At 47.3% G+C, this 25,222-nt stretch overlaps 1 protein-coding gene across 2 annotated transcripts in view; it reads right to left on the reverse strand.

Annotated features, from left to right (window-relative positions):
• The window catches only part of PDE4B (phosphodiesterase 4B), a gene marked incomplete at its 5' end in the record, with an annotated part of 198,424 nt that overhangs the window by 162,572 nt on the left and 10,630 nt on the right, over positions 1–25,222 (reverse strand). Inside the window, one exon of one of the 2 annotated variants that reach the window (XM_084266010.1) lies at positions 15,660–15,895. The exons of the other annotated variant lie outside the window; for it this stretch is intronic. Coding sequence (XP_084122136.1) covers positions 15,660–15,895 — 236 coding nt within the window. Of the gene's footprint in view, positions 1–15,659; positions 15,896–25,222 lie in introns of those variants that run through there. 2 annotated transcript variants of the gene reach the window in all.

Genomic DNA, 25,222 nt, shown 5'->3' on the forward strand with positions numbered 1-25,222 from the left:
GAATATTGGGTGCACACACTGGGAGGAGCGCTGGATCCCCTGTGTGCCCAGCGCTGCATTACAGGATCCCTGCTTCACAGGCACCAAGGCTGGGGAGATTTGATTCCAGCTTTCCAAGGCATCACTTTAGCTGAACACTCTGTATTTATTCTCTTTGTCTAAGACTCTGGGAGTTGGCTTTCAGTCTTTATGCCAGGGTTCATAAATTAGTGACCCTGAATTATTCATCAGATATTTAACCAAATGCTCTCCCCAACACTCCCAGTTGCTGTAAACCTAACAAAACCACATTATATATTCACTATATATCACTTAATACCCTTTTTTCCCCCAAAAGAGATTCCTGAAGGCATCACTATCTTTCACCTGAAGCAACAGCATGATAAAAGGCTGATTTAATAATCTGGTTCAGTTTCTCAGCTTCCCTTTCCTCAAACCATTAATATAAGTGAAAGTAAAAAAAAAAAATGTAACTCAGCTTGTTATCTTTGCAAAAATCAAACCCATCAGACAGGGTATTATTTGCCTCAGGCAATGCCATTTCAAGTTTGTATCCCTAACTACCCAGGACTGTTGGGTTTATAAAGAAAGGGGAAAAAATTGGCTCTGACAATGACTGCTGCCACTCACTTACAACGAGCAATTGCTCTGTCACCAAGAAATGGGTTTCCACCCCAGTACATCTGAATGAACAGCCCTGTGGTGTTTATTACAGAGGGAATATTTTCCCTAAAGTCTTGAAAGGATTTGAATTTCTTTCTCTTTGCCTCTGTAACACATTAAACAAGGGAAATCGGGAATTAGGCATGACCTTTCTTATCAGAGTAATTTTATCTTTAACAACTTGGCAATTAGATTTTTAACACAGAAATAAAGGGTTTGTTTGGGTAAGAATCATTCAATAAATAAAAAACCCAACCAAACAACTACAGGCTCAGGACTTACACCTCCAGGCTGACCCTCCAACTCTCACTGGCTTGGCAGTGAGTTGCTTTTCCATTCACAGTGTTTTTCAGTTCCTACTGACTGATCCCCAGGACAACCTCAAAACCCAGCCCTGTTCTCACAGGCTGGTAAATTTTGAATCGTTTCACCCATAAATTGCCTCACTTGAAGGTTGGTGAATATCTGCCTTATTTTGTCATGCACACTTTAAATGAGGGTTTTTTTAGGTTTTTCATCTTTTCCAGTTCACTTCCACACTCAGCTAACAACAGGACCCTCAATGTCATGCCTGGCTATCTCCTACCATATTCATATTGTGTCCAGTGCTGGGCTCCCTGGGATCAAACAGCCAGGGATCTCCTGGAGAGAGTCCAGAGGAGGGACAGAGATGCTGAAGGGCCTGGAGCAGCTCCCCTGGGAGGAAAGGCTGAGGGAGCTGGGGCTGTTCAGCCTGCAGAGAAGAAGCCTGAGAGGGGATCTGATCAGTGTTTATCAATAGCTGAAGGGTGGGACACAGGGGGACATGGGCAGCCTCTGCTCAGTGTCTGTGGGGACAGGACAAGGGGCGATGGGCTCAAGCTGGAGCACAGGGAGTTCTCCCCCCAATGTGGGGAAGAACTTCTTCCCAGTGAGGGTGAGGGAGCCCTGGGACAGGCTGCCCAGGGGGTGTGGAGTCTCCTTCTCTGGAGAGATTCCAGCCCTGCCCTGTCCTAGGGACCCTGCTTTGGCAGGGGGTTGGACCCCATGGGCTCTGGAGGTCCCTTGCAACCCCTACGATTCTGTGTGATGCTGTGATTCACCTCCCATCCCTTCAGCACAGAAACAAGACCCACAGTTTCCCAAGTTTATCGTTATTAGATAAATCTCAGAAGAAGTGAGAATACAGGAAAAGGCTGAGTAAAAAGCCAGGTCTGGTATTTGAGGCTGAATGACGAGAGGTCGAGTGATAGAGGTGATGGTGAGGGAGTGAGTGATCCAGATCAGGATGGACAGGAATCCTCCAGCACAGACACACAATTGTCATCTGGGGCCACAGGGAGAATTTCCAATTTCTTCCACATCTCTTATTCCAGAACAGACCCACAATCTTCAGTCCTAATATTTTTCAGATCTTACTTCCTGAATCAACATCAACTTAAGTCCTTTTAATTAACTCTAAATTATTTTAACCAACCATTAAAACCAAGCCTGTTTCCCCAGTCCACCTTGAGGCTATTCTGAGTGAGCGCTACAAAGGGAGCACGCTGTCAAACACTGTTAGCTGTTAACGTTATGTGAGTCCTAAACAATACAAATGTGCTCAAATACAATAAAACCCAACAGAATCACAGAATCATAAGGTTGGAAAAGACCTTTAAGCTCATGGAGTCCAACCATCCCTGTCCTGTGCTGACTCCACTCCCTGAGCACCTCATCTCCCCTCTGTTCAACACCCCCAGGGCTGGGGACTCAGCCCCTCCCTGGGCAGCCTGTGCCACAGCCCCACAACTCTGCCAGGGAAGAACTTTGCCCTCCCAGCTGAGCTGACCCTGCCCTGGGGCAGCTTGAGCCCATTGCCCCTTGTCCCATCTCCTGGCCCCTGGCTGCAGAGACCATCGCCCACCTCTCTGCACCCTCCTGGCAGGGCAGGGGAGGTGGGGAGAAGGTCTCCCCTGAGCCTCCTCTTCTCCAGGCTCAACACCCCCAGCTCCCTCAGCTGCTCCTCAGAGGATTTTCCCTCCAGCCCCTTCCCCAGCCTGGTTGCCCTTCCCTGGACTCACTCCAGGTCCTCCACGTCCTTCTGATGGTGAGGAGCCCAGAACTGGACACAGTACTGTGTAGAAAATAGTTCTATCCTATGAACAGAGCCCTGATGTTTTTTCGTGGCCTTCTGCAGAGTCCTAGTTTACAGGCTTTGAGTAAACAGAATTCCAACTTAAATTACACAGCCTGGTCTCCAAAATAAAACCTTCAACACCTTCCAAGCACAGCTGAAGAAGATTCACATTCAGCTCACGCCAGGCTGACCAAACTGAAACCATTTACCACTTGTTATAATTCTTTTTTTTCATCATAAAATAACAACTGACAAGTACAAGACAAGGGCTAATAATTGTCCGGGGCGGCACGCCGCGTATCGCGCTCGCCGCCGCGCGCTGCGCTGCACGAGCTGCTCTCGGGGATGTGCTGTAGAAACAGCAGAGCCTGACATTTAAAGATACTCTTTTTTCCCTTATGGAGACAGGTTTCAAGTACAGTAGTGCAGATTTTCATCAATCCCTCCTTGAAAACAAGGTAAAGCCTTAAGTCTTGGTGATTTAGGACTGTGTTCTTGTTGGAGGGAAAGGGTGGGAGGGAGAACACATCCTTCTGTCTATGGAGATGATAGGCTAAGGCTTCGGTAAGCCAGAAGAAAAGGCAGCAGCTGACTGCTAAAATCCTCAGCCTCCAGAGAGTGGCAAGACACTGCACCCCAGAGAAGCCTATTTCAAGATTGTGTTTGTACAAAGTGTGGGCTTCTTGTTACACCAACTTCTCCTTCTGAGTATCTTCCAATGTGGCCTTCTCCATTCTGTACCATCTTCTCTCTTCTGATCCTTCCTTATCATTGGACCCGTGTAATCACCTGCATCTCACTGCTAACATGACAGCAGAGACCTCTTAACATGGGAGGAGTGGTCCTCATACACTCTTCTCAACATTTCACAGAATCACAGAGTTGTAGGGGTTGGGATGGTCCTCCAGAGCTCATCGGGTCCAACCCCCTGCCGAAGCAGGGTCCCTAGGACAGGGAGAGAGTCCAGAGGAGGCTACAAAGATGATTAAAGGCCTGGAGCATCTCCCCTGGGAGGAAAGGCTGAGGGAGCTGGGGCTGTTCAGCCCGCAGAGAAGAAGCCTGAGAGGGGATCTGATCAGTGTTTATCAATAGCTGAAGGGTGGGACACAGGGGCCATGGGCAGCCTCTGCTCAGTGTCTGTGGGGACAGGACAAGGGGCGATGGGCTCAAGCTGGAGCACAGGGAGTTCCCCCCCAATGTGGGGAAGAACTTCTTCCCAGTGAGGGTGAGGGAGCCCTGGGACAGGCTGCCCTGGGGTGTGGAGTCTCCTTCTCTGGAGAGATTCCAGCCCTGACCTGTCCTAGGGACCCTGCTTGGGCAGGGGGTTGGACCCCATGGGCTCTGGAGGGCCCTTCCAACCCCCACAGCTCTGTGATTCTGTATGAACTCCTGACTCCCAGTCACTCAGCCATTAGCAGGAGCAGTGTGAGTCTCACACTGAGCACGGTGCCATTTACCCATCAGCTGGGAGGTGCCTCTGTCTGCCGTGCACAAGAACAGCTCGGCTTGAGGACAGAGGAAGCGCTGCTCTAACTCTCACTGCTCCTGTTCCTGGTCATTCTGCTGCTATTTCTGCTTCTGTGAAGGCTGCAGTGTGAACAGTCACTGGTAGAAACAGGCACCAGGTTGTGAGGTAAGGGAATCCCACGGGAATTTGTATGCCCAGATGAGCTAAATCAATTAATCTGAAGCTGCAAGAAGAGCTGCCAATACAGTGATCTCTAAGTCAGAACAACACTACCTGCTCTGTGCTCTTAGCCTACTCTTAGGAAATCACCAGCATTGTAAAATCCATCTGCAACACTGGGCAGAGAATGAACTTGAAATGCTGGACTAAGGGAGACCTACAGCACTGAGCCAGGAGAAGCAGATGCTTGTCCAGGGCTCTCCAGCACAATGCCTCACCATCACAGGCCTCTACATCTTTAAGCAAGTACTTCTGCTAGAGAACACTACCTAAGCCTCTTAAAAGCAAATCCTATTGCTATGAAAACTCACGGGAACCCGATTTTTCAGGAGAAAATTCCTGTTTCTGAAGATAAGGGTAAGGCCAGGAACAGGAGTGTCTCATGCTGTGAGCACTGGGTATGCTCCCAGAAGTTTTACAGCATTGTTTTACTTAATTTTACTTTCCCAGCTAGGTTAATTAGTCCCCACGTTGCTTTCTGCAACATCTGAACAGTAACAGACTGCATATATGTTTGTGAGTCTTGGGGCCACTCAAATCTCTTAAGGATGGTTTAATAAAGATTAGGAAACTGGCACTGAAGTGTAACTGGAGAGTAGATGGCTGCCAGCTTTGCCAGCCACCTCAGGGCTGGCAGCACAACTGTGAAGAGTTCCCAAGTATTTGCAGATGCAAAGCCCCTGGAGGCACGAAGGGTGTGGGCTAGTAACCCCAGGTCCTCACCTGAGAGCAGCAGACAAAGCTTCCCCCAAAGCCTGAATCCCAAGGGGGTTTCAGAGGTGATGGCCAGGCCTGGGAGGCTGAGAAGAACACAGGCTCAGGGCTCCAAAGACTCGCCTCTTCCAGTGGCATTGCTCTTTAATTCCAGCAGCTGGCTCTGGGAGCAGTAGCTGCCTGAGGACAGCTGACATGCCAGGGACAAACAGCGATTGCGTCAGTGAGGATCGATGCAGAGTCATCCCAAGCCCCTGTCCCCCAGGATTAGTGTGCTGTCCAGCTCCTGTCCACCCCCATTCTCTCCTTTCCCTTGGCTTTGTGTCCCTTTCTGACCTCTTCTTGCATTTCCACATGTCACATTTGATTGTCTTTCATCCTTTACCCATCCCCCTCAGAAAAAAAAACCCACAATCAAATAATCCCTGGATAAGCAAGGGGGCTGCTGATCTCAGCAATGTAGGGCAGGATGCTTTGAACTTGTACATTTAGGTAACTCTTTCCCCTCTTCCCCCCCCATCTTGCTTAGAACAGAGAAACACACAGCTCCTGACAGACAGAACTTCAGCCACCCCTGCATAATTAGGGCTGTGATAAGCATTAACTAGAAATGGTAACAACTAATTTGACTTAATACACTGTTTTTAAGGCACAGAGATCTGAAAACACCCTTGAACCTCCAAGGCCTGAATGCCTTCTGAACGCTGCCAAGCCCCCTCAGACCTCAGCTCTGTGGCTCTGGGTTTGGTACAGGTTCAGGCTCCCTAATTACCCCGGTAATAATGAATCCAATAAAATGGAAGAGTTGATGTTGCATTATTGTTCTGAAAGAAAACTTCCCCTTTCACCTAATGAGGCGATTTTGCATTACTGTTCTGCAAGAAAAAACTTTCCCTCTCACCTAATGAGGCCGTCCATCATTATGCAATTATTACCCTCTTATGCAGGGCTCGTTAAAGCTTCCTGAAAGGATGCAGCAGCAGAAAACCTTTCTGATTTTCAGATGTGGTACTTTAGGTATTGAAAAGGCAGCGAGCAACCCTTAATTTGCAAACTATACCCTGCACGTTTTGAGAACATACAACAAATGCTACGATACCAGGGTAAAAACTGCCTGCTGGTAGCATAAAAGGAGAATCCATGAATCTCAAACTACCTGCTTGTATCATAAAAGGAGAATCTGTGACTCAAACTGCCTGCTAGTGTCATAAAAGGAGGTAATTTCTGAAACATTTTGGCTGTACTTGTCTCAACCTGCATCAGTGTCAAAGCTGTGCCCGAGATGAGAGCAAAATCAATTGATTTCTTTTCCTGATAAAATGAGATTAATGCCTGCTTGTGTTTCCTTTCAGGAGGTATGATTTCAGCTTGTTTTTTCCAGGCTAATGTCTAGACAGAGAGCTATGTCAGCAATCGATAAAGCTGGAATGCTAAGGAGTTACTGTACCAAGACAAATCTGCAGTGAAATGGAAATTACTCAGCGTACACACATGCAAGCCTCTACCTGCAGTGCATCTGTATCCAGAGCAGGAGCCTGCACCATCAGCCTCTGTACACAATGAGAAGCCATCATCACCTGAGCAATAACCCACCTACAGCACGCTGGACACATGGAGCTACTGGAAGTGCAACAAAACCCTCTTCCCCCCCACCCCCATGAATCCAGGCTGATTCAGGGCACGCTGGTGAAATGGTTCCTGTTTAATTCCATTAAGGGCTGTGCAGATGCTTTGCCTTCACAGCATTTAAACCCATTGTGAGAGAGCTGTGGTGAAGCTCTGGCATGATGAAAGGCAGCTTGGGGGGGAACAAAACAATATGGAAAAAGGAAGAGGGAGAGAGGTGGTCTTCACACAATGCTACATCAAACAGAGAAAGGTGAGCTCTGTTCTAGTGAGGGCAGGCATCCTAATGCTACCCATGCAAGCTTCCTAGTCCATACAAGTTCTAGATGGGAGCAAAACAGGCAGCTTCTACTGCAGCAGATTATTGTGGCAATAAAAGAGAAAGTGAAAACATCTCCATGTCCCTGGTGCTCTCTGACAATGACAGCAAAGCCAGTGGGCAGAGAGGGGAGCTGCTGAGATAGCAGCTGATGGATACGTCTGGTGGCAGGGGCGGTCAGTCCAGCCCTGCAGACGTGACGCCCTTGCTCAGCTCTGCTCATCCATCTCAGTTCCACCATTCCCAGTAAGGCTCTCTGCCTCTCAAGCCACACAAGCCCCTGAGCACCACTGGGAAGTTTTCAAATAGTTCCTTTTCCTGCTCTGATGTTGGCTGTGATGTCACAAAACCCCTCCAGCTGTACATTTTGGTCCCTTGGCACTGTCCCCTCCCTCTATCTGCATGTCTTCCCTCCCTCCTCATCTTATTTAATGGCTGAGGAACCTCCAGGCTCTTGCCATCCTCCTAACCCCAAGTTCCCACATTTCTTCTCCATCAGTTCTATTGGAAACAGTCAAAACTCAAAGCAAACTGGGTCAAACTCAATTCACAGAATCACCAGGTTGGAAAAGCCCTTTAAGCCCATCAAATCCAACCATCCCTGTCCTGTGCTGCCCCAGCTCCCTGAGCACCTCATCTCCCCTCTGTTAAACACCCCCAGGGCTGGGGACTCAGCCCCCTCCCTGGGCAGCCTGTGCCACAGCCCCACAGCTCTGCCAGGGAAGAACTTTGCCCTCCCAGCTGAGCTGACCCTGCCCTGGGGCAGCTTGAGCCCATTGCCCCTTGTCCCATCTCCTGGCCCCTGGCTGCAGAGACCATCGCCCACCTCTCTGCACCCTCCTGGCAGGTAGTTGTGAGCAGATTCCTATTTAAATACACCAACCTAGTGACAGGGGTGAGTATCCATGACATCCCAAGCACACCACAACATGAGGGAGGTCTGTATTCATCAGGAGATACCAGTAGATCAATCTGATATTTTGCCCAACACAAAAAACCCACAGGGGGATTTTTTTTTACCATAAGAAGAAAATATATCAGCCAAATGTATCGCTGTTTCTCCAGTGCATTTCTCTTCTAGTGTTTAATATCTGCTCTGCCCCTCAGCAATGCCAACTGGGAGTGTTTGGGAGAACAAAAGAAGTTGTGAGACTTGAAAACTTCAATATGAAGTTTTCTTCCAGTGCTTCCCAGTGGAAGAGATTGAATCTATGCATGGATTTCTTGGAATATACATTAATAATTTCATGTCTGGGTAGATACAACAATATTTCACCCCAAACCATTACCAGCTGCTACTGCACCAATTTTCTTGCTTTATTTCAGCATTATGCTTGTGTGTGTCACTATTTCAGTTCATCTCACAAACACTCATTATTTGTTACCAGTCCCAGCCTTGTGCCAGACAGGACCTCACACGTGTCAGGCAATGCTGCCCACTGCTTCATAAACTTGGTGAGTCACAGCACCCCATGAGCAGAGCTCAGGTGTGATATTTACAGTTTGTACATCACACCCATTCAGGTATAGCAACAGGAAATTGAGAGCAACTGTAACCTTCACATTGTACCTTCCCATGTCTGCTCTCTCCTTCATACATCTCCAAACCCATGTTTGCAAACCCACCTGCCAGAGAACCACAGAATTGTCTTGGTTGGAAGGGAACCTGTAGATCATCAGGTCCAACCATCACCCTAACCTGACAACCATCAGTAACCCATGTCCCTCAGCACCACATCTAGCTGCCTTTTAAATTCCTCCGAGGATGGAGACTCTACCACTTCCCTGGGTAGCCCATTCCAGTGTCTAACAACCCTCTCTGGGAAGAAGTTTTGTCCTAATATCCAACCTAATCCTTTCCTAGAGCAACTTAATGCCGTTTCCTCTTGTCCTACCACTTGCCACTAGGCAGAAGAGGTTAGCCCCCACCTCTCTGCACCCTCCTGGCAGGGCAGGGTGTCTCCCCTCAGCTTCCTCTTCTCCAGGCTGAGCACCCTCAGTTCCCTCATCACATTGACTCTCCACAGAATCAGCAGAGTGTTTCCCACAGCATGGCTTCAGCCCACCTCCACCAAGAACACCATCCATGTTTTACCCTCAACTGATTTTTTGACTCGAGGACTGCTCCTACTATGATAATTACAGAAGAACCTACCAACCTGACCTACCAAACCACCCCCAGGCCCACACCATGCAGCACAGAGACACTGCCATCGTGGAACCCACACGATGTTCTCAGCAGGTAACGTCAGGCAACATGAGTCAAACACAGAGGCTGTTGAGGAGAGCTGGCTGGGGTTATCCAGAAACCAAAAAAAAAAAAAGCCAAAAAAAGATTAAAAATCCACCCAGTGATGGAGCAGAGAACATACAGATCTGTGGTGAAGCCAAGCTACACTGCATAACTTGTGTGTCAGACACACTCGTGGTTTATCAGTCGGTCCTGGCAACCAACCCGAGCACGTGAGCCACAAACCTGGAACCACTCAGCACAAGGCTGTAGCTGCTATCACAGCAGCAGGTTTCACACACCAACAGAGCTTTCAACACAGCTAAATTCGTCAGTCAAGCTCCCTCCAGGAACCATTTTGGTACAGAAATAATTAACTCAGCTGTTAAGCTCACGTCTGAGGGTAGGAGGGTGTGGATTCTCCAGGTGGGTCTGGGGCACCACAGTAAGTCATGAAATGTCTCCAAATCGATATTCCTCCCAGATCAGCACACTGTAAATAATGAAGACTCACCCAAATGTCTTCCAGACTCCAGAAGTAGCATTTATGTCTGAGAACAGCTCCACTCCCTATCTCCCCCCACTCAGAGAAAAAGCCAGTTATCATTAACACCATAACCCATTGTATTCTGTGTCAATCTCCACTGTGAAGCTCCAGAGTATTTTAACACTGTGTTTTCCCAAGGAAGTGGCTGTGGGATGAAAGAAGTTTCTCCTTTTTGTCATCCACAGATGCAGCCAGGGTTGAGAGGGAAGATACACCATCAGAACAGACCTAAAGATTACATGGGTGGTCCTGTGTTCGTCCTGTGAGCTTACTTCTGTTGTCTGAAGTCTTCCCACCCCATCTTCATGTTCTTGGGAATCCTTCCTACCACTCACTGCTAGTGCTCAGAACTCTCCTCAGGACAGATGGGAGAATGTATTCAGCAGAGAAAAAAAAAAAGAGCAGAACCTTCTGTTTCTTCCCCCATCCTTCTCCCTACTCTCACTTCAGATTGTTTCTCCTAAGAGTTTCGGTAGATAACTGAGCAACACAGCGTGTCCAATAACAGACACAGTTGGAAAGAGAAACTCCAGAAAGCAAGAGAATCATCCTATGTCTCCAAAATGAGATGGAAAAAAAAAGAAAAAAGAAAGCTTGAAATCACATCAACACTCAGTGAGAAACACAAACAGACCAGCTCATGAAGTAGAGACAAGAACTATGGGAATGCATCCTGCTATATATATAGAGAGAGCAACACTGAAATGTGTCCAAAAGCACATCACGTGGTACTTTCAGGGAGAGAGGCTGTGGGGAGAGCTTTCTCTCAAAGCAAAAGCCAGTTCCTCTAGTCCAAGTAAGGGATGAAGGTGGCCAGGAGGTCTCAGGTGAGGGGCTCTGGTGCTCAGGGTGCCAAGGAGGGCAGATCCCACCTCACCACAGCCGGACGTGTTAGGGTTTGGTGCTGAAGGGTCCCCAACTGCGACAAGGTCCCACCAGGAGCTCCACTCCACCAGATGACTTCAGCTCAGACACACCACCATACTGTGACCAGATCACCAGGGAAATTCATGGGTCATAGAAACCTGTTACCCTCAGCTAGTTCAGGCATTCAGCCAGCCTCCAAAGCCTGAACTTGCTGAAACACCCTTCCCACCAGCGCGGGCTGCCACAAGGTGAAGTCTTTCTGATTTGGCTCCAGAGGCACAATGATCAGAAAGCAAAACAAAACGTGACATCTCCTGATAGCTTTGATTTGCCTGCAGCACATTGTGCAGCTTCAAGTAATTAAAGAGATCGGTTGTTATTCATCAGGCTTGGAAAAAGCTCAAATGCTACCCACCCCCCCTGACTGGATCGTGCCATACTATTTAACTTCCTAAATTTCACCACTGAAGATTACTGTGTAATGAAAACAGATAATGTTTTCAAAAGATTAAGGCTAGCACATGATTTATATTTTACATTTACATCCTGTTTTAAAAAGCAAAGTGGTTTAATTGCATTGCAGGGTAACCCAAAGGAAAACCAGAGCAAGATTTCCCCCATACAACATTCCTGCTCTGTCCTTTATGTTCTTCATACCTGAGGTAACAGGTAGAAAGACAAAACAGGCTTAAAACCACAAGGATGATCAAAGGTTAATGTGAATTAAACTGAAAAAAACCCACTAAAGTCTTAATTAAGAGACACAACAAACATCATATCCTAGCAATCACCTGATCAAAAGCCTAGCCCTCATCACACAACACAGCCAGTGACTGCCTATACATTAAGAAGCGACATCATCTAGCTTGCATATGCATTACTAAAGAGATATAACCCTTAAGATAAATATTTAAAGAAAATTTAAAGAATATTTAAGAATTTAAAGAATATTTAAGTATTTAAAGCAGCAGCATGCACCAATATCGACGTTTCTTACAAGGTCCTCAGGATCTTGCAGGACATTGCTGGGAAGGACCTTGCTTTGGGTGTAACCCAGTGGCCCCAGCAGTATTACTGGATAAAAGATAAGGTGGCAGACCTGTAGCAAATAAAAGCTGTTTTTAAAACTATTGCTTTGAAAGTCCTTGGGCTAAGCAGGGAGCACAGACTGCGAGTGGTGGAGAGGGAACATGCTGCTGGACCACATATCTCCTTGTCTTCTGGAGATGCTGTCCTCTCTCCGGTGACTACAGAGGGAACTCTACATCCAGGTTGCACTGCACATTCAAAAGTGAGCTGGCTACTAACTGGTAGGAAGAGATGTCACCTACTGCCTCCCTTTTTCCTCATAAAAGCCCCAAAATGTAGCTGCTACCAAGGGAACTATCAACAAAGAAGAAACAGGATGTGGGCTTTCAGGATCTCCAGGACAAGATGTTGGAGTTAAAAATAAGGACACATGGATTCTAATGGAGGAAAAAGATGGAAGGGTCAAGAGTTTTGGCACTGTTATTTTACAGGAATGATGTGTCTAAAGACAGCCACACCAGCTGTGGAGAGATAGATAAGAGGGTTGGGGCAGGAAGGGATCAGCTCAACAAACATCTGAAGGTAAGTGTCCTGCCACATTGGTCATGTACTGTTGTGAGAGCTGAACCCCAAGGAAAAGAGAAGTCCAGAAGCACCTGAGTCATGGCCTGACCTTAAAAAAGAAACCAGATTTGAAGGTTTTCCCCTCTTTGTCCTGTTGGATTAGATCTGATGACTGGATGTTGGAGAAAACTGGTGACAACTGAGATTTCACCAGCAGCAGGAAGAAGAAGGTGAAATGTGTTCAGTTCTAGAAGAAGGAAAATGCCTAGAAAAGGCAATTAGTTAAACAAGAAAGGAGAAGAGCAGGAGACAACACCAAAAATCAGGAGCACAGAGAGTGAACAGAAGATTCCTCAAGTAACAACATAAGCAAGGATGATAAAGATGGTGACAGACCATAATTTGCTACACCACTAACCCCCAAAGCGAGGACGTTCACTGTTCACAAGGCTCTGGAAGTCACACATTAGATGATACCCCACATCATGAATTCATTCCCTTGCTCAGTATCACTGTGCAGCTGGTACTTGGTTACTCCAGAGGTAAATCCTTTGCCACCCAACAGCCACTTCCCAGCTCGGCACAGACAGCACCTTATGTAAGCAGCACCTTTGCCTGCTGCAGGTGAGGATGCTTTCGTGTGCTGTACGACACGCTGCCATCCAACAGGCAGAGGCAGTTCCACAGCTGAAGTACCCCATCCCCAACACACAGGGAACAGCTGGACAGGCCTTCCAGGGCAGGGCTGTATCATGCTGAGATCATTTAAATCCCCTCCTGTTTTATAACATGCTGAAGCAAACTGAGAATACATCTGGGTTTGCTCTGTGTTTTGGCTGCATTAAACATGCCCTCACACTCAAGTGTGATTTGTCTTTGTTTCTCCACCACTTTCCACCTAGCCTAAGGTTAAAATCCCTATAGCATCATAGAATCACAGGCTGGTCTGGGTTGGAAGGGACCCCAAGGATCACAGAGCTCCAACCCCCTGCCACAGGCAGGGACACCAACCTCCAGGCCTGGAGCTACACAAGGTTGCCCAGGGACCCAGCCAACCTGGCCTTGAACACCCCCAGGGATGGGACACCCACCCCTCTCTGGGCAGCCCCTTCCAGCCCCTCACCACTCTCTCTGCAAAGAACTTCCCCCTAATATATAATTTAAACCTCCTCTCCTTCAGCTTTAATCCATCCCCCTTGTCCTTATGCTGCACTTTATAACCACCTGATACTAAAAACTTCTTTAAAATGGAAAGAGTGTGAGAATATTCCATCACTCTGTTAAGAAAAAGGAACTTTGATTGATGCCACCTCCTTTGCAAGTTGATTCAAACAGACTTTATCAGTGGCACCTGTAACTACGTGTGCACACACACACACACACACACACACACATCTATTCATCATAGAACGGACATCACAGAATCATAGAATCCCCTGAGCTGGAAGGGACCCATAAGGATCATCGAGGCCAACCTCTGGTTCCACACAGGCCCAGCCAAGTCAGATATGGCACTGAGGGCATCGTCCAGATGCTTCTTGAACTCAGTGGCTGAATGTGACCCCTTCCCTGGGGAGCCTGTGCCAGTGCTTGACCCACCCTCTCAGTGAAGAGCCTCTGCCTAATAACCAACCCAAACTTCCCCTTTTTCAGCTTTATTCCCTCAGGTTCTATCACAGGTCACCATACATACAATAGAATCATATACATGGATATTCTTTATTCTTCCCACCAAACACCACCAGTGCCCTGCACTGAGCACGACCACACTCCTCTCCACTCAGTTCCCAGCAGCACTGCCTTCCCACAGTACAGCACCTCCCAAAACATGCTGGGGGGTGTAAGCTGAGCAGCACCCCGCTGTCTCGATGCTGAGAGATGTTCAAGGGGATGGATGTGTATAAACCCTACACACCGCTGCCTGGAACCAGTTACAATTCTAGAGGATGCTGAAGAACACACCAAACCCATCCCAGCATGGAACCAGTTCGGGTGGCTGTTCTTAATGCCTGGATGTTCAAAAGTAATAATTAAAAAAGGCAGAGTGGCTGCACAGTTCTAATTTGAACTGAATGCTGCTGCACCCCAATGGCATTTCAAACTGCATTTAAATAAAATACAATTAGAAATCAGTTATCTCAGTTCTACCCAGTCTGACTCCCTGGTACCAAAGTTGTCAGTTTTTCCTCTTGTTTTTCTCCCTGTTTAACAGCACAGATCCACTGTGAGAGCTCCAGATCCACTCTAAGCAATCACTAACTTGCTTCAGAAGGATGTACAGCTTTGAGATACTCCAGCATTGCTCAAAAAAATCCCTTTTAAAATTATGCTCTATTTTTAAAACAGGCAGACAAGGATGGGTATCTCAGCTATCCCAAAGCAAGCAGCCCACAGAGACACAAAGGGGACAGACAAGCCTCATTTTCCCTCCTCTGATTCAACTGACAGAACAGGAAAGGAACGGGTCTAGATGTGGAAGCAGGGCTTCAAAATACTCCTGATACTGAAAGTTTTCTGGTTTCATTCCCACAGTCAAGTAGTGAATATTTGCAGAGACTTCTGGAATTCAAACACTGGACCATCTGAATCTCGTGGAGAGTAAATTTAGCAAATGAACCAATGAGATTGCCATAGATTTTCCTGAACTATATATTTTAATTACTGTTTATGGCACGGCTTACCCAGGATAACTAACAGTCAGAGGCAGCTCACAATCAGCAGTAATGGCATGCAAATTGACTATTTGGGGTTAGTAATTTGAAGGGAGGGAAAAAGACGACTTGTAGCCAGAATTTCTTTAGAAAAAAATGACTGGAAGAAGGGATATTTGCAGCCAGCAAGAACTGTTTTTAGAAGCCCCTCATGGGGAAGTCAAAGCCCTCTCTCCAGGATTTAACCCCAGGTGTACGCTGCCCAAATCACCCGGTCTGCGTTGCGCTCTCATCCGCAGTCACCCAGAGCTGATGGGGGCAAGGGAAAGAAACCACAACCCACCATGTCTTGAAGGCTGTGAAACCAATTCATGTGTTCTACCTACAACAACATAACGCCTAGGAAAGTTACCAGCTGCTGCCTTTGTTCCACAGAGATTAACCAAGGCACACATGAATAACGGGCTGGGTTTCTTCTGGGGAGCAGAAGCTGAATGGCAACCGTGGAGGCACTGCATTATACATACTTTGACTGCCTTCTGCTCTATTCATTCCACACAGTGAATGAACCTCAGCTCCTTTTTAAACCTGTTCCCCCCCTGGTTAAGCCCACAGCCACGCAGACTGTTGGGTTGAGCCCGTGCTGGTAGCCAGCAGATCTTACCATGTATGTGCCACCGTGAAGCGACGACGCTGGCGGATGCTTTTATTCACCAGCAACTTTCTGAAGAAGCAGGGAGAGTTCCTCGGTGAGCTGCGAGGAGAGATTTTGGGAGAGGTCGGTCTGTTCCCCGGCAGCTTGGGAAGCTCGAGCTCTAAATGCATTTGTTCTTTGAAAGTCCTTATGTAAATCTCCGACTCCGGAGTAGCGAGTTCCCTGGAAGAATCTTTTGCTGTCATAGCTCAGGCGTTACGTGAGCTCTCACCATTCAGAGAAGGGAACAAAAACGTGTTCACACAGGCATCGCCGCAGATTAAAACCGCTGGTGGATCGGCTGAGCTGCCCCAGCTCATTCGCAAGGCTGGGCTCCCAATGGAAAGGCTGCCCGAAGCAGCGGCAGCAGGAATGGAAGGAGGAGAAGCCAGGGCTGGCAGAAAACCCTTTATCAGCCCAGCTCTCCCCTCTGAAAATGCGCCAAAGTGTTTCTGTGTCAGCAGGCGCTGTGTGGATGCGGCTCGCCTGCCAGCTACACACCGACGCGCGCCGGAGCCATTCAGCCCCGCACACCAGCTCATGAAAAATTCATAAACACCCAGCTCCCCGATCAATCCCTTTCCTAAAGCGTTTGGGCTGCACAGACCTCACAGAAAAACACTGGATTTTTTTTCAGCGTGCACTAAGAAAATCAAGGAATTCCCCCAGTCTGCCACCAGCCCAGTAACCTGGTTCATTCAGGACCAGTATGTTTAATAAATAGGTCTCCATTCAGAATTAGTTTTACCCGTATTGCAGTAGCTCCACCCATGACATGCTTATTGGCTCGGGATTATTTTGACAAGTGGACTCTGGTCGGCTCTGTGTTGTGTTATGAGCGTGTCAGATTCTCATGAAATTTTAACGAGGCGTCTAACACAGTGACATTGTTCCCAGGCACCACTGAGCACACCCTGAGCACACCCAGAGCGACCCCGGGGACGGCGGCAGCGCTGGCTGGGATGAAGATGTGCGCAGCGCTCAGGGTGGGCTGGGAAGAAAAGGTCTGGGAGGAAAAAATAATCAGTAAATAAATAAAACGGCAATAATATATACTGCAGGAACAAAGCCTGTGAGAATGCAGGCTCTGAGGGTGAAGCTGAACGCTGCCCAAGCAGCTGGCTTTGCTCTGCTGGGATCTACGCGTGGTCAAAGGGTAAAATCACTGCCAGGCACTGCACAGCCCCGACCCAGCAGTCAGCACTGGGAGAGAAAACAGGGGGAAACACCAAAGGATGGGGGATCCAGCACCTCTCCACAAAGACAATGTACATTAATTCATGTTAATTTAAGCAATATATGTATTTAGAAATACAAAAGCCAAGAGGGTTTTGTCTGGACATAAACCCATGAAAACAACTTGTACACTTGCAAGGCTAGCAAAATAAAAAGAAAATATCTAGGTGAGGAAGCTACAGGCAAGATTCGGTGCTGACAGTAAGAACACAATGCTACAGGGAGTGGCAGAGCATCTTTTAACTGCTCAAAAGTAGGTGACCTTAAAGGCACACAGAATAAACCTTTTTGAAGGAGGAGAAGCCAGGTAAGTGCAAGTCCAGGCAGCCTGCGTTGAGGGTGATCTGATCTGCACGCAAGAGGCTGATGGCACAGTACAGGCAGTGATTACACAACAAATCCTGCCCCCCACCCAGTCCCTCTACATCCTCTCTAACTCAAAACACTTGACAAAAACGTTCCTGTGCCTTCCCCAGGTTCCAGCAGAAGGCCTCCTGTAGAGAGCTTCCCCATCGTACCCTGTCCCACACACCTACCCATCCTGCTCCTACGCTCTTCACCATTCACATTTCAAGAGAAAGAGCAGAACATCCTGCCTGAGGATCCTAAGGAACCTCAGGATACTGGAAACAGCAGCGTGACCTGAGAATGAGAGGTTCATAGAATCATCATGGAATGCTTTGGGCTGGAAGGGACCTTAAAGATCAAGTCCCACCCCCTGCCACAGGCAGGGAGACCTCGCACCAGACCAGGCTGATGAAGAGCCCAACCCAGCCTTCAACACCTCCAGGGATGGGGCAGCCACCACCTCCCTGGGCACCTTGTCTCATGAACTCACCATCCTCACAGTGCAGAATTTCTTTGTAGCACCCAATCTAAATCTCCCCCCTTCCAATTTCAACCCATTCCCCCTCATCCTATCACTCCCTGACCTCCTAAAACATCCCTCCCCAGCTTCCTTGTAGAGACTGGAAGGTGCTGTAAGATCTCCTGGAGTCTTCTCCAGGCTGTACAGCCCCAACTCTCTGAGCCTGGCTTCACACAGTGGCAGGGAACATTTAATGCTTTAGGAATTATGATGTGTTAGACCACGATGTGTTATTCTACATCTCAACTGTACTGGCAGCCTGTGAGAGACAAAGAGAAGCTCCAGAGCTACACTGAATGAGAAATAAAACCCCCACAAATGCTGAGAACCTGGAATTCCAAACAGAAAAAAAAAAGAGAAATGAACTTTCTAAACTCCCCAGGAAGCAAAATGGGGTGTTGGCAGGGTTTTGTGAGAATACATCTGACATGAGTGAAGGATCATAAAGGCTTTAAATGGCAGGGAGAATAAAGGGAACCTCTCCTCTCAGAGCTCTCTGCAACAAGCCATCAGTGGCACGCCATGCTCCTCACAGAGTACCCACTTTACCTCAGTGCAGAGGCAGCTCAGAACCAGTGTCCATTAAGGGAGCGCTGCTCGTTACTCGGCCAGCCATAAATGAGTAATGAGATGTCAAGGCCCCCAGCCTGTGGAGAGATGTATGAAGGCTGCTGATGGAGCAAGGAAATGCAAGAAGGATGAAGGTAATGAGATGGGAAAAGGAGAAGGTGGGGGGAAGCGAGCCTCTGCTCTCCCTTCTGGAAGCCTAAAGAAAGACAAGACCAAGTACTCGTACTGGGCACTGGTGAGGCTGCACCTCGAGTGCTGGGTCCAGTTCTGGGCTCCTCACCATCAGAAGGACAGGGAGGACCTGGAGCAAGTGCAGAGAAGGGCAACCAGGCTGGGGAAGGGGCTGGAGGGCAAATCCTCTGAGGAGCGGCTGAGGGAGCTGGGGGTGTTGAGCCTGGAGAAGAGGAGGCTGAGGGGAGACCTTCTCCCCACCTCCCCTGCCCTGCCAGGAGGGTGCAGAGAGGTGGGCGATGGTCTCTGCAGCCAGGGGCCAGGAGATGGGACAAGGGGCAATGGGCTCAAGCTGCCCCAGGGCAGGGTCAGCTCAGCTGGGAGGGCAAAGTTCTTCCCTGGCAGAGTTGTGGGGCTGTGGCACAGGCTGCCCAGGGAGGGGGCTGAGTCCCCAGCCCTGGGGGTGTTTAACAGAGGGGAGATGAGGTGCTCAGGGATCTGGGGCAGCACAGGACAGGGACAGTTGGACTCCAGGAGCTTAAAGGGCTTTTCCAACCCTGTGATTCTGTGAAGTGCCACCCACTGCTCTGGGCACGGCTGGTGCTTGTCCAACTGAGGTCTAGGACATGAGCTGCTTGGTTCACAACCTCACAGTATTTTGAGGGTTGACCATAAGTACCAGATATCTCTTCTGTTAAACATCTTTCAGATCTTGGTGGCAACAGGAGCCAACAGTGACCCAAAAAGGCTGTAGAACAGCTCACTCTGTTTCAGCCACCATCCTTCACTCTGCCAGCTTCTGATGTTGCAGAGGACCACACAGCCAACATCTGGGTAGTCTCTACTGCTTTCTAGTACTGGAATTCTGTCAAGTCCTGCTGCTTTACTCCAGGATAAGCCAAGAAGAGGTGAGAACAATAACACCTCAAGGGACTTGAGCTGTCTGGCATGAAAGCTCAGTATCAGAATAAACTTGGCAGTGATTGTGAAGAATTAATTTTGCTATGCTTGCTGAGGTTATGAGAGCACCAGGAGGGATTACCAGGTACAAGGATCAGTTTACCAAGGTTCCCCTAATATTCAAACAGAAATCAGTCAGCAAGCACCTCACAGTTCCCTGAACTTCTCTGATGTCCCACTAACACAGTGTAATGCAATAATTTGACTACTGTTACAGATTGTTGTGTGTGACAGGATCAGGAAGTCCAAGAGTAACTTCCACGTAATTTCAGCTCATCAGAGAAGAAACCAGTCATACAAATGCAGAGGTTTTCACCATGAAAAAAGATGATTAAAGAAAAGGGCCTGGTAGTGCTGGCAGGAAAATCAACCCCCTTGGAAGAACAAGGACAGTTAAGGAAATTTTCAGAAGTTTAAGTATACTTTGGTGAGTTTTATACAAGCTTTCTACCTCAGCAAAGCACCTAGGATCCCAGAAGGCTTACATATATTTTAATATTTTAATTAGAGTAACCAACACAGGTGGAAAACAGTAGTTTCAAGCACACAATTCCTCATCAGAGGCTGCTCTTCCTTGTGTTGAGAGCAATTGCTAAGCAACAAGGATACATACTTTTTCTTTCCAGCAGCGCTGTTATTTACCTGTTTCTAAGTTGTAACTGCCAGGATAAAATAAAATGCCAGGGAAGAGGCAACTGGGAAATGTCCTCCATGCTTCAGGAGGCAAGGAAGAGCTGTTAATTGACTTTTCACTTTGGGTTGGTGGCAGAGTAATTGGATGGTTTGTCTGTACAGCGCGCTCTCTGGAAGCACATTTGGGTTTGGAACCAGTTTGGAAGTTCTCCTCTGTTACTTGGGTCACTGTTCTATCCATAGCAAAGCATCTCAAAAAGATAATGCTAACCTGACAGTAAATTAAGTAGAGAAATTGTTTCAAGGGATTGCTGCTTGCTGGCACTAATTTTACTTCTTTTTGAAGGCAGGAAACATCTTTAGAAAGTACAGAGTCTCCTTTCCAGAAATCCTGGCTTTTCAGCATTCCATCTTTAAAAGCAAATCTAAAGATCTTTGTCTAAGCTTTGAAATAAATTGAAAATTAAGGCTCTTAGGTGTACTAACCATTATAAACCATAAACCACACGTCCTCCCTGAGTAGTTGTAATCGTTGTCCAAGCTGTTTGCTGCCTGGGTGCACACATGTAATAGGTGCTCCTGAAGGAACAGGGCTGGATCCTTTGCCCTCACTGGTTCTGGAAGGACTTGGATGGTCCCTCATTACATATCAGCATTTGGTTGGTTGAAGTCAGGCATCTGTGCAAAGATGGGGCTGTAAAGGTCATTCAGGAGGGATGGCTGCCTCTAGAACCTTTATCAGGAGGGAGATGGCTCCATGTCACTCCTGAAGGCCAGCATCTTTGTTTTAGGCTAAAATCTGCACATTTTTGATGTAAAACACCCCTGCTGGGCCAGTGACATTAGGGAATCTCAACAGCACAGTCACTACTTAACATCTGGATTTCTGCCCAACACACAGGGTAGATGATGGGTTGGGAGAGGATCTGTGATTGACTTTCAGAAGAGCAACTCCAAAGGCCCATTAGCCCCATTAGCTCAGAGAGATGAGTGGACAATGTGACCCTAAGTAGGAGGCAGTGAAATCACTGTCCTCCTCTAACAAACAGGTCAGCTAAATTGTATTTCCATTATAAAAGAAAAGGGCTGATGAGAGGAGTGACCATGGAGTTGGAAGTAGAATTGGGTGACCAAAGCAAGCGATGAGTTTGGAGGGACAGAGAGCAGCTGAGGACTGTCTGTGTTTGTGAAAGGACAGAATCACAGGGCTTGGGGGAAAAGTAAAGCAAGTTAAGGAAGAAAAGAGCTATGAAATGACAGGTTTCTCTTGGACTAAACCAACAGAGACAGGTGAACAGAGAAAGCAGAGGAAATGGCAAGGTAGAAGAAAGAGTAGAGAATATGGGAACAGGCACTTGTAGAGGAAAAGAACAGAGTGAAACCGACTGCAGGAGAGGAGGGAATAAATCTTCAGTGGAAATGTCACAGGACTGACATGGATGTGATCTCCAGCTCGGTGCCTAAGGCAGGAGCTGTAATTGCCGAGCTGAGGCAGCGCTGAGAATAAACAAGAGCAAGCCAGGCAATGGGAGACAGGCTGAGATGCAAGGGGGAGGTAACTGAATCAAACAAAAGAGAGACGTCTAAGAGGAGACTGAGAGCAAGACAAAAAACACATCAATGAGCTGGAAGCTCTAGAAAGGGAAGTGGCTGGGAACACAGATGTTAGAGAACAGGGCTTCAACATGAAAGCAGAAGTGACTGGGGATGGAAGTGTAAGGATAGGAAACAGCTGAAGCTGTAAGGCAGAGCAATGGCTGGTAAGAAAAAGCTGGGGGGTGACTGGTGGGTAAAGGAGAGCTGGCTGCACCATCCCTAAAACCTGGAAAAGATTCCAAGAAAATAGATTTTAAAAGCAGCTGTACAGCCAGAGCTACACAAAAGGATGGTTTTGAGGCAGAGAACCTGGATCCTTCCAGTGCTGGAGTTAGTTCTCTCTCCACACACAACAGAGGGGGAGAAACTGGGAAAAGAAAGGTGAGCATAAGCTGAAGAGACTGACATGAGAGGAAAGGGGAAAATAGGTACTTCACAACTTCTTTATTGCCTTTCCATCACCACCACAAGGCACACACATCCACTCCACTGCTCAGGGCTACTGAGTTCTACCCCAGCCTAGTCCCAAATCTCCTTATATCTCCATCAGAGTAGCAACAAATCTGATGACAGCATCTACTGAAACATCTACCTCTGACTGGCATTTTTAATCCATCACACCAAGTTCTGATGCTTTAAAATAATAATTTATCCTGAATGATTAGAACTCACCATTCTGATTTGGGACACATCTGATCAGCCACATCTTCTGACAGCACAGCAAAGGAATCACAGAATCACCAGGTTGGAAAAGACCTTTAAGATCATCAAGTCCAACCATTCCCATCCTGTGCTAAATCATACCCCTGAGCACCTCATCTACCCTTTTTTTAAGGGCATCCAGGGAAGGTGACTCAACCACTTCCCTGGGCAGCCTGTTCCACATGCCCACAACTCTTTCAGTAATTTTTTTTTCTAATATCTAATCTGCTATTAGATCAGATATTACATTAGAATATCTAATCTGATATTAGATCTGGAGAGCCACCACACAGCATCCCTTGAGAGCCACCCCACAGCATTCCAACTCCCAAAATACACAGTACAAACCAGGTGCTCAACAGTAATATAAAGGTGACAGCAAAGAACTATCAGCTGGAGCCTCTGCAGGGATGCCAATGTAGTGAACTTCAACTCTCCCTTAATAACATCTTCAAGAAGAGACTGAGCCCAAAGCAGGGATGTCTCTTTGGCTCAGAGCTGGAGGCTCTTCAGTGTTGGGTTTGTATCTTTTTAAAGTAAAACCCCCAAGACATGCTTGCCTTTGCTTGGTTACAACATCTGCTGCCTCCCAAGCCAGAGCTCTGTGACAGAAAGCTTTAAATGACACGTCTGAGGATTTTTCTTCTACTTTCCCTGAAAGTTTCCTGAGCTGAGATGCTGAATGAGAGGCAGAAACCCATCCCTAATTACCGGTTTGCATGACAAATTTCCCACATTAAAAGAGGCAAATAAGACAACAACAACAACTGACTGCAATTTATATTACCATTGCGAGGTAAGGTTGCTCTCACTTAAAATTATACTGTCTGTATCTCCATCTCCCCCCCAAGATTTAGGGGCCTCTGAAGTTTTTCTGAAGGGCACACACCAGTAATTCTTGTATAGGGCTTTGGAGTGCTATAAATGGCCACAGAAGACAAGCACAGCACCTAGCAAACCCCCCAGCTTGCTGTATAAGAACTGAGCCAACTGCAAAAGAAAGAAGCAACTGGAAAAGTCCATCTTTATTTGTTTTCAAGAGTCAGGGCACCAGCACACAGCATCTACCCATGTCTGTGAGCTTAGCAAAGGTTGAACAGGACCCATGTAGTCTAAAAGATGACCCTTTGAGCTTTTCCTGCTTGATTAGCATCCAGTTGCTTTCAAACAGGCCATTTCTCATTCAAGCAGCAGCTTGTCTGTTAGGTTTTGGGTTAGCACCCGACAGCTGCAGCCTCTGTATATGATTTCCTAAGGTTTTAGGTCTTTAAAACATGTAGTACAGCTAACAGGGTCGAGAAGAACCAGAACACTTCTCATATTAGTCACAAATAACTGAACTCCATGGCTAAGAAAGGCATCTTGAGAGCTCTGAGTGGCTTGGATTCTCCTCTGTTCACACTGAATTAGTCACCTACATCAACCAGGTCACTGTACCATTTCAGCAGAGCTCTACATGGTCTCTGCTGTCACAAGAAAGTTATCTGCATCCAGAACATGGATGAAGTCAGCAGTAACACTAAGCCTGGTGCCTTCCACCTCCCATTTAGTCCTGAACTGGACTGGGTACATTATTTTCCATAGTAAACCACACCACAGCAAGACAGAGACAGAATTTATCTGAGCTCCTTCCACTTCTTAGTATTTAAGTTTAAAAAGTACAATTTCACATCACCATCCTGTCTCTTGCAGGTATTTATGGTATTATCTCCTAGTAGGAACATATGAGGAAATAAATTTATATACTATAAGCTCTGGGGATATGATGTAAGATACCTTATTCACATTGGTAATTTCCTTAGCAACTTTGTGCTTGATTTAGAGTATTTCTCAGAGAACATTTAAATGCCTTCTATATTATCCATAGTGAGTAATCACATATGTCAGACCAATCTGTAGCACTTGTGAGTCTTTTCTCATCTCAGAGCCACAGATTAATATTTCACAAGCTAATTCCATAAGCCAACTTATTCTTCACAGGCAGAGACCTCTGTGGTGACTCGAGAGAAGCCAATGCAGGAAAGATTCCACGCATCCTTTGTGCCTGATCTGAGGAGAAAAGCCTTTATGTGGCTCTAAAGTTGGGGTAGGAGGCAATCTCTGAAAAGGTATTTGCCTGGAGAGGAGATGGGCATGTAGCTCTAGGCCTGTGCCACCACTCCCAGGCCTGTGCCACCACCCCCAGGCCCGCGCCACCACCCCCAGGCCCGCGCCACCCCTGCAATCCAGCCATGGGTACCACCCTTGTTTATAAATATAAGCTCCTAACAAACATAAGTCTAATTTTCATGGAATGAGGCTGAAAATGACATAATACAAGGAATAATATGGGGGAAAAAATAAAAGCAATATTGCCCTGTCCAAGCACTGGTCTGGGGGTCTGGATTTGGTGCTTTCATTGCCACAGCCCTGGTTCAATTCCCAGTCAGGGAAAACTATTCTAAAAGAAATAAGTAATTCTTTAAACATCACTGTTTTGGAATCCAGAGAAGGTCACTAAGATGAAGAAAGGGCTGGAGCACCTCTCCTATTAAGACAGGCTAGGAGAGTTGGGCTTGTTCAGCCTGGAGAAGGCTCTGGGGAGTCTGTGTTGTGACTTACCAACACTTAAAGGGGTCCTACAGGAATCTAGGAGAGGGGCTGGTCACCAGGAGTGCAAGGACAGGACAGGGGGTGATGGCTTCAAGCTGGAAGAGGACAGGGGTAGGTTAGATATTAGAAAGAAGTTCTTTACTCTGAGGGTGGTGGATCACTGGCACAGGGTGCCCAGAGAGGTGGGGGAAGCCCCATTCCTGCA

This window comes from Gallinula chloropus, assembly GCF_964237585.1.
Source record: "Gallinula chloropus genome assembly, chromosome: 6".
Classification (NCBI taxonomy): domain Eukaryota; kingdom Metazoa; phylum Chordata; class Aves; order Gruiformes; family Rallidae; genus Gallinula; species Gallinula chloropus.